The sequence below is a fragment of the Piliocolobus tephrosceles genome, chromosome 4 (genome assembly GCF_002776525.5).
Source record: "Piliocolobus tephrosceles isolate RC106 chromosome 4, ASM277652v3, whole genome shotgun sequence".
In the NCBI taxonomy this organism is placed as follows: domain Eukaryota; kingdom Metazoa; phylum Chordata; class Mammalia; order Primates; family Cercopithecidae; genus Piliocolobus; species Piliocolobus tephrosceles.
In genome coordinates, this window is record NC_045437.1 from 80,386,788 (window position 1) to 80,399,808 (window position 13,021).

Here is a 13,021-nt window from a genome sequence, read left to right on the forward strand (position 1 = left end):
AAGAGAAAAAAGTCAGTATATTTTGGGATAATACTATAGTTGATTTAGCGACATCATATATATGCTCTTTTCTTTGACTTTGCAAGAGTACTAGGAAATGAAAATTGTACATATTCACAATTTGAAGTCAAATGTATCAGAACAAGAATGAATTAAATGCCTTTTTTTTTGGAAATAATGTATTTACAGATTTTGACACAAAAAGAAATAGCTAAGATTCTACAACTCAGAAGAATTAAAAGATACTTCAGTAACACAAAATTGACTTTTAATGTACCAGTTCATTGTATCTTACAGAAAATGAAAACATTTTTTTTTTTTTGGTAATACAGATTGATTCTTCTCCTCAAATTTATACTTGATATCTATGAAATGCCTTTAAATATTGGTTTTCTTTTAATCAGGTGGCTTAATGACTTTTGTATTTTTCATCTCTTTCGTTGTACATCCATTGCCGCTCTGGCAGTAGTGAGCTATGATACAGTTAACTTCTTAACAAAACGATGGCAGTTATCCATTGATATTTCTTAATGCATTCTATGCTAAAAACTGATAAGTGATTCCCTTTTAATCCTCCCCTCCTTAGTGGTCAGCTACTCCGTGAGACCACCATATTTTTGGAGTACTAAAATCAAGAAACCCAGAATGGCTGCCAGCAACCAAATTGGAATCTCCTTTGAGTCTACTTCTAATTGCCAAAATAAAAAGTGACTATATTATTGCATAACATAACACTTTAACAGGTACCGGCCCCCTTTCCATGAGAGAAAGTTTAAATTTACAAATGCCATATTTGGCTTAAAGTTACTGTGATACAATATGGCAGTACTCATTTAAAGATGGCTTCCAGTGTTAATGTGACCAACTTATTTTCATTCTTACATTGTCTTTTTATTTGAATTGCTTCTTTTTGTTTGGGTTTTCCAATGCAGATGTCTCAGTGAAATGTGCAGATATACTTTGTTCCTTACATGGTCACCAGTGTTAATTATGGACAAATACATTAAAACAAGGGTTCCTATCCCAGCCTCCTATCTAATCTCTTTGATACTCTTGGAATCTAAGTCTGAGGAGCGATTTCTGAATTAGCCAGTGTTGTACCAAACTTTCTGTTAGAAATTGTATTAGAACAACCTTTCTTTTTCAGACATGCTCAGTGAGACATCTTGGGTAATGAAGTAGGAAAATAGACATTTGGTGGAAAAACAGCAAAATGAGAACATTAAAAAGACTAATTCAAGTAGGAGTATAAAGGGCATGGAAATTCTGATCCTTTGAGAAAAATGAGAAGACAAAAATTCTGCTCAGCAGTATTCATTGTTAAGATTTTTTGTTTTTCACATGAATGGAAAAATGATGTGTAATTGGTATAGATTTTAATCAGCTAACAGTCACTCCAGAGATTTTGATCAGCACCAATTCCTATACTAGTAAGTATTTAAAAGTTAAGAAATACTACTACATATAACATTATAAAGGTAGAGTTCTGGACATAACTGAAAATTAGATGCTTGCTTCAATAGAAATTTGTTCCTACTTGTATTTCCAATAAAATTATCAGAACATACATAATAATAGTTTAAGTATGGACTTCTTCCAGTGAGCTACCCCCGTATTTGAGGTGTTAAATTTGTTATTTGGGAGAAAGTCCCCTCTTTAAATAATATATCATCTTATCCTAGACCATTTAGGTATCTTCTTTAACTTAGAAGTGTAAGTTCTATTTATACCACCAGTGTTTGAGTTTAAACCTTACAAAATCTTTGGATTTATAGTTTTGTACAGTTTGCATATCCAACCTAACTTAAAAATGTGCACGCATAACATTGTCATCTTTTAATATTAAAGCATCTGAAAATTTTCAGATACGTTTTTGATGAAAGAAAGGACCTACTTTTATTACAGTATTTTGTCTGAATAATATATGATTATAGTTATGGTTTCATGGACTTCCAATTGTTCTATACCTTCCACACATGTAACTCTATCTTTATAGAGTAAATTTATTAGAATTATTACAGAGCCTTAAATGCAACCACAATCCATTCAGGAAACAGATTTATTTACTCATGTTCATGGGAGGAAAATCTACATAAAAACATTCATGAAAGCATACCAGCTATGTCATACTTGGATTATTATAGTAAATCCCATTTATTAGAATTCATTGTGAAACAATGGGAAACCATGAAATGTAATTTGAATACAAATATTGGTCCCTGTGGGGTCTCAACAGTCATAAAAATATAGGAAAACAGAGCTTTATTTAAGATTGGAGCTGCTAATGTGGAAAATTGTGTTTTGAAGCTGGACTTAACCATTTATTCAAAACCCTGAAGATTTTAGTGTAAACTCTTTGATGACAGCTTCAGCATTTAATTTAAGCCTAATGATGACCAGCAAGGAAAGTGACATCATTAACCACATTTTCTACTTGGGATAAGGTTTAGAACTACACTGTTGACTTTCCCCCCCAAACACAGGCACTAGTTGGGTTTTCTAGTGTATATACAAATAGGAATAATAAGAATTTTGAAAGTTGGTTCTTTGTTTCTGCATTAGGGATTCCTTTTATAATGTAATTGATTTTCATATAATGTAAATATGGAATATTAAATAAGTTTAAAGTTATTTTTATAGGACAATAACATTTCATAGGCTAACAGAAAATCAAGCTGCTAAATTTTACAATTTTTCTGTCCAGCAGTTTATCTATATAACTGCCCTGAGTAGATGCTAAATGCTGCTTAGCAAATGGCCCCTAGAATTTAAATACAACTCAGTAAAGCTACTCAAAAGATAAAACAGTTCCTCTCAGACATGTGTAATTTTAATTATAAGAAGGTAGAAGTCTTTCACTGGTTAAATATTATCTGCTTATTTATGTGTCATCCTTCATATAAATGGGATTATTAAGGAGTTTTAACTGTGCTTGTTACTATGGATTGGAGTTCATATGAATTTTTTTTTTTTTTTTTTGGTCAAAAAGGCAAGATTTTAAAGAGTAAAATATTCTGTCTATTGGAGACTTGAAATAATAACTTTTAGAAAGGTATAGATTGTTCCCTTGTGAAACTGAGTTTTGTATAACCTCTCAGTTTATGTAAAGAAGCCTGTATTTCAAATTTGTTACTGTAATTTGTTTATTGTAGTGCATTTCAAAATTGTACAAATGTGTAAAGTTTGTGCTTGTGAAACCTGCTGCTCTGAGTAGCTTTACTTTCCTTAATTTAATCCTAGCAATTCTCAAGCTATTGCATGCCCCGTTCATGAAAGGATACTTTATTGGGATGATACAGCTTAAAGAGTTTGGCTCTAAGTCTCCTTACGTAGAGCTTCCCTTAAGTTTATATTAATTTATAATATATATTGAATGATAGCTTTACAAAAAACAAATCAATGAATTGATCTTTATGAAAATGACTCTTTACAGTAAGTAAAAAAGGGTTATCACAGTTTTGGTAACTTGCATGAGTTCATATTGGAAAAAAAAACAACAACACCTTTCACATGTTCTTAATGACTTTAAAACTGATGTGCTCCAGGGGCACATTCAGTTGTATGCTCTGAAGCAGTAGACACCATACAGCTTATGCTTTTTATCTGGGAAACCCACGAAGCGCACTGCAGCCTCAGTAGGACTGCAGCGCCTTCTTGGCCTAGAGATAGGGTAGCGGACGCTGCCATCCGCCAACCAGCCCGCATCACAGCGGTCATATCCAAGAAGTTTCCAGGCAGCAAATATCTGGCCCACTTTTGCAATCTGAGCACCATCATTGAGACAAGCTTGCACCGCTTCATCATAGGTCAGTTTGGTGGGGTGGATCAGATAGTAAAAACGGCCTGTAGAGAGAAGGAGACAGAGTAAATGGGCTGGTCTTCAGTTAAGCCACAGAGATAGAAGGAGCCAAAGACAGAAGCGTTTCTCAATGAAGGGGGATATAGAGCAATGTTTGTAAAGTTTTGGGAACATAGAAATGCCAGTTAAATGTAGTGTCCCTAGGTCACTTCCATTAAATTAGTTTTTCCCTTGCCCCTTAATATGTGTCCAGACATGCCCCTTGTATAGCTTTAAAAAGAAAAGGGAAATGACAGATACAGTTTCTGTTAGCTAATTAGTGACTAAAAGAGCCCTTCTCTGGCACTAGAGAAGACAGAATTCCATGTTAAAAGCAAGGGCTATTTAAATTCTAGCTGTAGCAAGACTGAACCCCAGCACAAGTTTCTGGAGAGGCAAAATTTGAATGTGAAAGGATCAAAACACATTCCTAACATAAAAGTCCATTTAAAAAAAATCAAAAGCCCTCAAGTCCTTTTCATTACAGGTATCAATTAGACATTATTCTCATTCAAAGACTACGTATGAAAATGCATAAAATACAGGAAGTCACTTGCCACAGATAATACGTACTCAGAATGTAAACTTAGTCTGTGTTGGTTCACTAGCAAAGAAGACAAATTTGTTTAGTTTTTTCGACTTCCATTTGTTGAAACCCTGACACCTAACTATTTCTTGATTTCACTAGAAAGACAAATTAGTCTCGATCACTTACTGAATAGTGTTAATTACTGAGATTCCTTCAATATGTATTAAAGATGTGTAAAATGTGCAAAATATGACTTCAACTGACTGAAAGTGATAAATACATACGGACTGAAGATTTTCTTATGCATCTTAGTTTTTGGTTGAATCTAATCAGACTCTCTTACCTGATTAGACATTGTAATATGATGTTCCCCTGCCCCTCATTAGATATAGGTTACTGAAGTATAAATTAATGCTTGCCAGTTCTTTCTAGACTGAGATGATGTGATTTGGAGAAAGGGTAGTGGCCACTGGAACATTAACTAGAGGTTAAGTACAATCACCTATACCAGAGTTCAGCAAACTATAGCTCAGGGGTCAAAAACTGGCCTCCTACCTGTTTTTGTAAATGAGGTTTTATTGGAATACTGCTATCTCCATCTGGGTTTAGTATTTTGATGGCTGTTTTTGTGCTATAACATACGCACTTACAATGAGCCGTTGTAGCAGACACCATATGGCCAGCAAAGCCAAAAATATTTACGATACGGCCCTTTACAGAAAAAGATTGTTGGCCAGGCACAGTGGCTCACGTCTGTAATCCCAGCACTTTAGGAGGCTGAGGCTGGCTGATCATGTGAGGTCAAGAGTTGGAGACCAGCCTGGCTAACATAGTGAAACCCCATGTCTCCAAAAACAAAACAAAACAAAACAAAAACCACAAAACCAAAAACCAAAACTTAGCTAGGCGTGGTGGCATACACCATAGTCCCAGCTACTCAGGAGGCTGAGGAGGGAGAGTCACTTGGGAACCAGGGAGGTGGAGGTTGCAGTGAGTCCAGGTCGTGCCACTGCACTCCAGCCTGCGTGACATACAGGGCGATACCTTGTCTTAAAAAAAAAAAAAAGAAAAAGATTGTTGACCCCGACCTATAATCTCTTTCTATTTTTCCCAAAGCATATCACCACGGACCTAAAATATAAATGATGGGGCCAGGGCTTGCTTCATAGGCATGTGACCTGTGCCATCACACAGGGCGCCACATGGAGAAGGGCTCTGCATTTAGTTTAATGCTCTGCTGTCATCATCTTAAAATTTTTAACATTTTTGAACAAGGAGCTCCATATTTTCTTTCCTTGTTTTTTTTTTTTTTTTCTTTTTATTTATTTATTTTTTCTTTTAGAGATGGGGTCTCACTATGATGCCATGTCTGGTCTCAAACTCCTGGGCCCAAGCAGTCCCCCTGCCTTGGCCTCCCAAAGTGCTGGGATTACAGGCGTGAGCCACTGCACCCAGCCCACATTTTCATTTTACACTGGGCCACACAAATTATGTGGCTGGTTCTGAACAGAGCAAGAGAGGGGTTGAGAGGAGTATGAATAAAATGAATCAGTCATCAACACCGCTGCAACCTTTCCTTCTGCTTTCACCTTGAGAGTTAGTTCTACTTTCTTTTTCTTGCTCACTCCTCCCCACTTTGTCCTGAGTTCTGTTGATCATCTATGAATAAGTGTATATGTGATTGTGAGAGGGAGAGCATGGGTAATAATGAAGGCACACTTACTTTGATTGAGAGAACCATATCCTACAGAGGGCACACACTGGCAGCATCATCTTTGACAATAGGTAACACATCTCAAACCACCTAACAGTTTCAACTATTTCATATAAAAATGGGATGAAATAAAATGTAGGAGTACTGAGAATATGTACTTGTGCTTGACTTATGCGGATATTTAAAAATTATGATACTCAAGAACTTTTTATGTCTTTTAAAACTAGAACAAAACTTCAAAGCTTGTTTTTGTTTGTTTTTCTAAGAAGATAAGATTAAAAGCCAAGTGTAGTGTTATAGTATGGAATAGTCTCTGAGACAAGAAACGAGGCAGTACAGTTATTATCTTACCATTAAAATTGGATGTAAAACAGAAAACATCATATCTGCTTTTATCTTTATCCCAAAATCCATAGTTCCTGACTCCAGGCACCGTGTTCTGGCCCCCACAGGGCTCTCTGGGCTTTGTGATGGGATATTGCACAGAGCCGTCACTGAGCCAGCCGGCATTGCACCAGTCCAGCCCGCCCCGCCAGGCGTCATACAGCTGGTCGAAGGAGGCGATCACAGCATCCTGGTCCAGACACGCCTGCTGAGCCTCGTGAAAATTCAGATTGTAGCGCCCCAGTCGTGGAAAGTAAGGGAATACCACACCTGTGCAAAAGAGAAAGCAAGGAGTCATTAGAAGCCCCAAAACTAACAACTCTGAGCAAATTCCACTTAGCTGGTGAAAAACACAACAGACCCGCCATCAGATGAGACAGTAGTTTTTCGTCAACTAGCAGCTGTTTCTCATGATCCCTTTCCCCTTCAAGCAGCCTGTCAGTTCTGAGAATCTCATGATCAGCTTTTTTGTTTGATAACTTCAGTGATTTACTGCTTTGGCTATGAATTCAACTCAAACCTTAAAATTCTCCTTTCTGAAGACATCTGTCCGCAGATTACAGTTTCCAAAGAGCCTTCCCTGAGAACTTACCGTTTACTGCCAGTTCCTAGCCCTATTAATGGGTTACTACTGAGCTCCGTCACCCAGGGAAAAAGTCAGTATTGAATACTAAGAGTTGGTGGCAGATACAGAAATAGTCAGTGTTGAATACTAAGAGCAGAGGGGACGTAGTGCTCAAAGAGAAGGTATTTATCAAAATTCACAATGTTTTTCTTAGTAACTTTTCCTATATAATTAGTAATTAGTTTTATGTAGTCTTTTAAATGTATAAAGAAGCATATTAACAAATGATCCAAATGTAGATATATAACTCTTTTACATGGTCTTCTAATAACTTGCAGATAAGTAACCTTCACTTAGGGGGGATTCTTATTTGGAGAAACTCGAAAGCAAACTTGTCTAACCCATGGCCCACGAGCCACATGTGGCCCAGGACAGCTTTAAATGCAGCCCAACAAAAATTTATAAACTCTCTTAAAACCTTATGAGTTTTTTTGTGATTTTCTTTTCTTTTTTTTTTTTTTTAGCTTATCAGCTATCATTAGTGTTAGTATATTTTATGTGTGGCCCAAGACAGTTCTCTTCTTCCAATGTGGCCCAGGAAAGTCAAAATATTGGATACCCCTGCTAAAGTGGATTCCTTTGCATATCTAACAAGAACGTAATTAAACAATCTTATTTCACATAAGACAGATCTGTACAGTGAGGCACACCTCCGTAGAAAGCATCATGATACTCTTATATGTTTACTTTTAATGTAGCCCTTATTCCTATTTTTTTCCTGCCCTTAAATAGCATGACTAAAATAAGGGCTTTAATTTAAAAGTATTTCCATTACTATTTTTCAACTTCCACATGTATATATTGCAAACTGAAAGTAAGGGGTTTGAAACATTTTTTTTTTTTTTTTTTTTGAGACGGAGTCTCGCTCTGTTGCCCAGGCTGGAGTGCAGTGGCCGGATCTCAGCTCACTGCAAGCTCCGTCTCCCGGGTTCACGCCATTCTCCTGCTTCAGCCTCCCGGGTAGCTGGGACAACAGGTGCCCACCACCTCGCCCGGCTAGTTTTTTGTATTTTTTTAGTAGAGACGGGGTTTCACCATGTTAGCCAGGATGGTCTCGATCTCCTGACCTCGTGATCCGCCCATAAACAGGAAAAAATAACTTCTCTAAGCTTGTCGTATAAAAGGTAGGTACAGAATAGACATCCATTGATTGACTAATGCCAAATAATTAAGTTAAATATTTTGAGGACAAAAGTTCCTTAGCAAATGTGAACAGTGTGACTTGGCGTTTGATTTTGCCTGGGAAGATGTATAGCTTTCCAAAACATTTCTTTTGGTCAGATAATTATGGGAGGTGACTGGGCTGTCTCATAACACTCTGCCCAATTTCTTTAAAGGCTAAGGATTACCAAATAAGAAAGAAAAGTTGCATCACTTGCTGAACTTTGAAAAGGACTACTGTGTCAAAGTATTTCTCCCATGGTTATTAAAAGATAACTAATTTAGAATCACTATTCAAGGGCTTGCCTTGAATTTTTGAATATAATTAGAAATAATTAGTATTTTAGCATGTGGAATGCAAACATTTGTCCCACTGACACAGTAATTTGGTGAGTTATAGCACATGTGCTATTTTACGAGACTGCAGATGCTATTCAAGATGAAGTACAAACTCACTAATAGCATAACCATACACAGGAAATATTTCTTTACTAAATTATCCTAGAAGACACTACAAGAAGAAATTTCAATGGCCTTAAATCAAGTCACATCCACTGAAGGCCTCCGTAGGACATGTTTGTCCCTGTAGGGCAATCCAGCTGGCACCATCCATGAAAGGCAGAGATCCAAGAAGGCTTCCTGATCTCATTCTGCCTTCTCAGGTTCTTGGCTGAAGGATCTATAAGCTGAATCAGAGCCAAAAGGAAGGAGTAAAAGCCTCTCTTGATGGGGAGGGAAGGCCTGGACATGGTTCTGTCTAAGGAGGGCTCTGTCCAGGCACTGAGCTGGGAACCCAGTGAGTGCTGGGAAAAAACTATTATGGTGCCCTGGTCCCTCATATCTTTTATCCTCTTTTCTCGGCAACCCTGGGAGTGCTGATGAAAAGGAAAATATTCAATTTATTCAGTAGACATTCCCTTTTTAGCTAGATCTTAAAGTGACAGAAAATCTCAAAGTGTCTGAACCTGAAGAGAGAAAGAAACCAGTGGGGTTGACTTCCATTTCCAAAATGGCTGAAGATGGTAATATTGGAGAATGCAGAATATTTTAATTTATATTAATTTTAAAGACCTGGAAAATCTTTCAGGTTTAAATTCACTGTAGTGTGTTTTGGTAGACTCTCATAAACATCGGGAAATTTTTTTCTCTAGTAATTTGTCCTTGATTAACCACTGAGCATTACTTAAATATGATTGATTTAGTTCCACATCCAGTGCTATATATTTTTATTGAGTTGTTTTCAAATTTAACATAATTTCATACAATCATGTTTTAGAGTCAAAGTGAAATTTATGTTAAAATTTTAGTATTTTTCAATTGTAAGAATTGTCAACTAAGTGTTGTATCAGCTCAAAAGATTTACTTAACAAATTTGAATTACTGTTTGATATGCTGGAAATAACATATTCCAAGTAAATCAAGGTAAAGCTCTATGCTTTACTCAAAGTTTTAAAACTTTCTCTATATTCTACAAATTTCACATACACATTTCAACAGCAAGATGTCTCTTACCAGCAGCACCATTTTTGGAACTTCATGATTTTTAGTATTTTATTTGTTTACTTCTTATACTTCTGGCTAGTTAAGATTTTAACATCCAATTGCAGCAACCTTCTTGGCTCTGTAGAAAAAATGTGCAATTCTTACAGCTGAATTATGGAGCGAATGGTTGCTTTTATCCAGTGTTGCAAAAATAAGAAAAGTTAAACTTTTATGGATGGGAAAGAAGGTTGTATGATTATCCAAGGAATAACTAATTTATCCTTCATACTTATATGTCAAAATATAATCAAAAGGGACATGTAAAAGTTAAAGTAAGTTTTAATAATTACATAAAGTAAATATTTCTAGTAATAAAAAGGCAGAGACCATATAGCATAAATAATATTACCTTCCTTAGTGCCTGTCATAGTGCTTATCCATGCTATGCACATATCTGAAATTGTGTTTCTATTTCTGATAGTTCTCAGACTATAATTTTGTATATTTAGCCCCATTTTCACCAATGGAAGATGAATACAATGGAAGTTTGGAAGCACAAGTGTCATGTTTTTCATATCATTATTTGTGTATTTATTGTTTGCTGCGCTCAATTGAATTGCTGATTCTGTAGTCCAAGCTTCTCCCTGAATTCCTAGGAACACCCTTTTGTTATATCTGTATAAAGCTTGTTGCTTGTTGGGTGCTATTTCTAGGTAGGTAACTGGCAGCAATCGGAGGGCTCTGCCCTATCCAAGATTCTGTATGAAAATACTGTGTTTCCATATCTAATTCCAACTCACATGGAGGTCAGTCTTTGTTAAGGATTTACAATTTTTTTCTTTTTTGTCAGTGTGATTATATGGCCAGTTCTTAAACAACAACTGACAACAAGGCACTGTGCTTGGTACTCTAGGACATAGGTATGGGTGTGGCCGCTTCCTGTATTTGACAGGATATATATGATTTGAATCCAAGACAGAATAAATACATGTAGTTTGGACATATATATGGTTTGAATCCAAGGCAGAAAAAAAGCTTGTAATACAAATAGGAGCTATATAATTTAGGCATCATGAAGAATAATATTTTTTCTAATTGGTAAAATTCTTTAGTGTAAATAGCATTTAAGCTGGTATTAAAGGACCAACACAATTAAAGATAATGTGCAATTACAGTTGGAAAAGCAGCTCAATCAAGGCATTTAAAATGAGATGCTTCCCTGGTCGTTTGGTACATGTTAGAAGACTGACAGGGAGCTTGAGTACCACCGCCTGACTGGTAGATAGTCACATGTAAGAATGTAATTGATCATGAAAAAGATTAAAAATGAGAATGAGAGCTAATAAACGATAACCAGAAAGTATGTCTTTTGCCATATGTGGTTCAGCACAGATTTCAAACTCTTATGCATATAATCTGCTGCATCTTGAGCGTCTATCCCAGAATACGTGGAGATTGTCCTTAGCTTATGTTAAGTTTTCTCAAATTTTATTTTTATGGCTTTTATTTTATTGTGGCTATCTTAATTTGTTGTAATTTTACTTTGAAATATCAATCCTCATCTTACTCTGAAGTATATTTAGATAAAATAATATCCCATCTGAGGTTTTCTTGAAAATTATTCTGTGGTAGTGGGAGTAAGAAAGCAAACTAAAATAAGATTGGCTATATCATGATACTTTTTGAAGCTGGATGATGATATATGGATTCATTATACTATTCCTTTTACTTTTCCAAATGTTTGAAATCAGCGACAATGAAAAGTTAAAAATTTTTATCCCACCCTCTCACCAATCTGAGACTTAATGCAGGCAAGCTGGAATGCTGTTGGTGGTATCTGTTGTTCACATATTTGCTTTGAGGAATTTCCCTCTTTATGTATGGTGCCCTCTCTCTTGCTTTTTCATGCTCTTTAGCTTTTGAAAGGCTTACTTTCATGGTTGAAATCAAGTATCTCTTTATTTTATTTTATTTTTTATTTTTTTGAGACAGAATCTTGCTCTGTCACCCAGGCTGGAGTGCAATGGCGCAATCTCAACTCACCGTAACCTCTGCCTCCTGGATTCAAGCGATTCTCCTGCCTCAGCCTCCAGAGTAGTTGGGATTACAGGCATGCACCACCATGCCAGGCTAATTTTTGTATTTTTAGTAGAGATGGGGTTTCACCATGTTGACCAGGCTGGTCACAACCTCCTGACTCCAAGAGATCCACCCACCTCAGCTTCCCAAAGTGCTGGGATTACAGGCGTGAGCCACTGCGCCCAGCCAAGTGTCTCTTTCTTAAGAATGGTTTCCATGACTCCCACATTGCACGCACACTTTTTGAAAGTACATTGCACGCACACTTTTTGTATTTGAAAGTTTAAACACTTTGTTTCAAACATTCTTTTACTTGTAAACTATTTACTGAGCATGAATTTTGTTCTTGGCTCTTGAATGTCCTCAAGTAGATCAAGTTTAACAGACAAATTCACAAATATTTACAAAACAAAATGTGATTAGAACTATAATGGAAGTCTACATAAGGTGCTATGAGAACATCATGGAGGAGGGAAATTTAACAGCTACCATGAGCACAGGACAGGTCCTAGCTTATCGCTCCAATAACTTTGGGTCTTTCAGAATTTTCTGAAGCCTGAAGCTGCAGAATGCTGCTGTTTTTTTTTTAAAGCCTCTCCTCTACCAACAGAAAATTTCTCCTTCTTGCAAACCCTCAAATCACAGTGGAGGAGAGCATAGGCTTCATCCAATGCCTTTGGTATCAAATTCCAGCTCTAGCTCTTACTAGAGCTAGCCATGTTATCTTAGAAAAAGTGTTGGTCTTAAGCGTCATCTATAAAGAAGGTTGACTGAACATGAACAAAATAAGTAAAACATATGATTTAGAAATTTGTGCCCACTTATTTTACTGACTTCTGCCTTATTTCATTAAATTATTTGAGAATCTTTAATGGACTATATGTTTGTTGAATGAAAAGAGCAAAGATTGGAATTCTTTCTATCTCATGACACCAAAACAGCACTTGTAAAAATATGTAACAATTAAATTGGCTTCTTGGACCACATTTACTTAGCTCATATGCATGTACGCTATATGGAATGTTCCCTAAGCATGGAGAATCTGGAGATTTGCAATGGTGCAGAGCCTAGGAGAAAAAAAAAATTGTTTGCTTAGTCCCCTTTCAGCATCCCTAATTGTGTCTTGGAGGAGACTTGATTTGACCCTATAATGCATTATGCTGTAACATAGGCTGAAGCTTCTTTTAAACAATGACCTTATTTTTATTA

General features: G+C 36.3%; 1 protein-coding gene across 2 annotated transcripts in view; it reads right to left on the reverse strand.

Moving 5' to 3' along the window:
• Nucleotides 1-250: 250 nt before the first annotated feature.
• The window catches only part of HAPLN1 (hyaluronan and proteoglycan link protein 1), an 81,913-nt gene continuing 69,142 nt past the window's right edge, over nt 251-13,021 (reverse strand). For both annotated transcript variants that reach the window (XM_023215073.2, XM_023215074.2), the window contains 2 exons: nt 6,433-6,735; nt 251-3,843 (listed from right to left, as the gene is read on the reverse strand). In XM_023215073.2, coding sequence (XP_023070841.1) covers nt 3,554-3,843; nt 6,433-6,735 — 593 coding nt within the window. In that variant the 3' untranslated portion in view covers nt 251-3,553. The remainder of the gene's footprint in view (nt 3,844-6,432; nt 6,736-13,021) is intronic.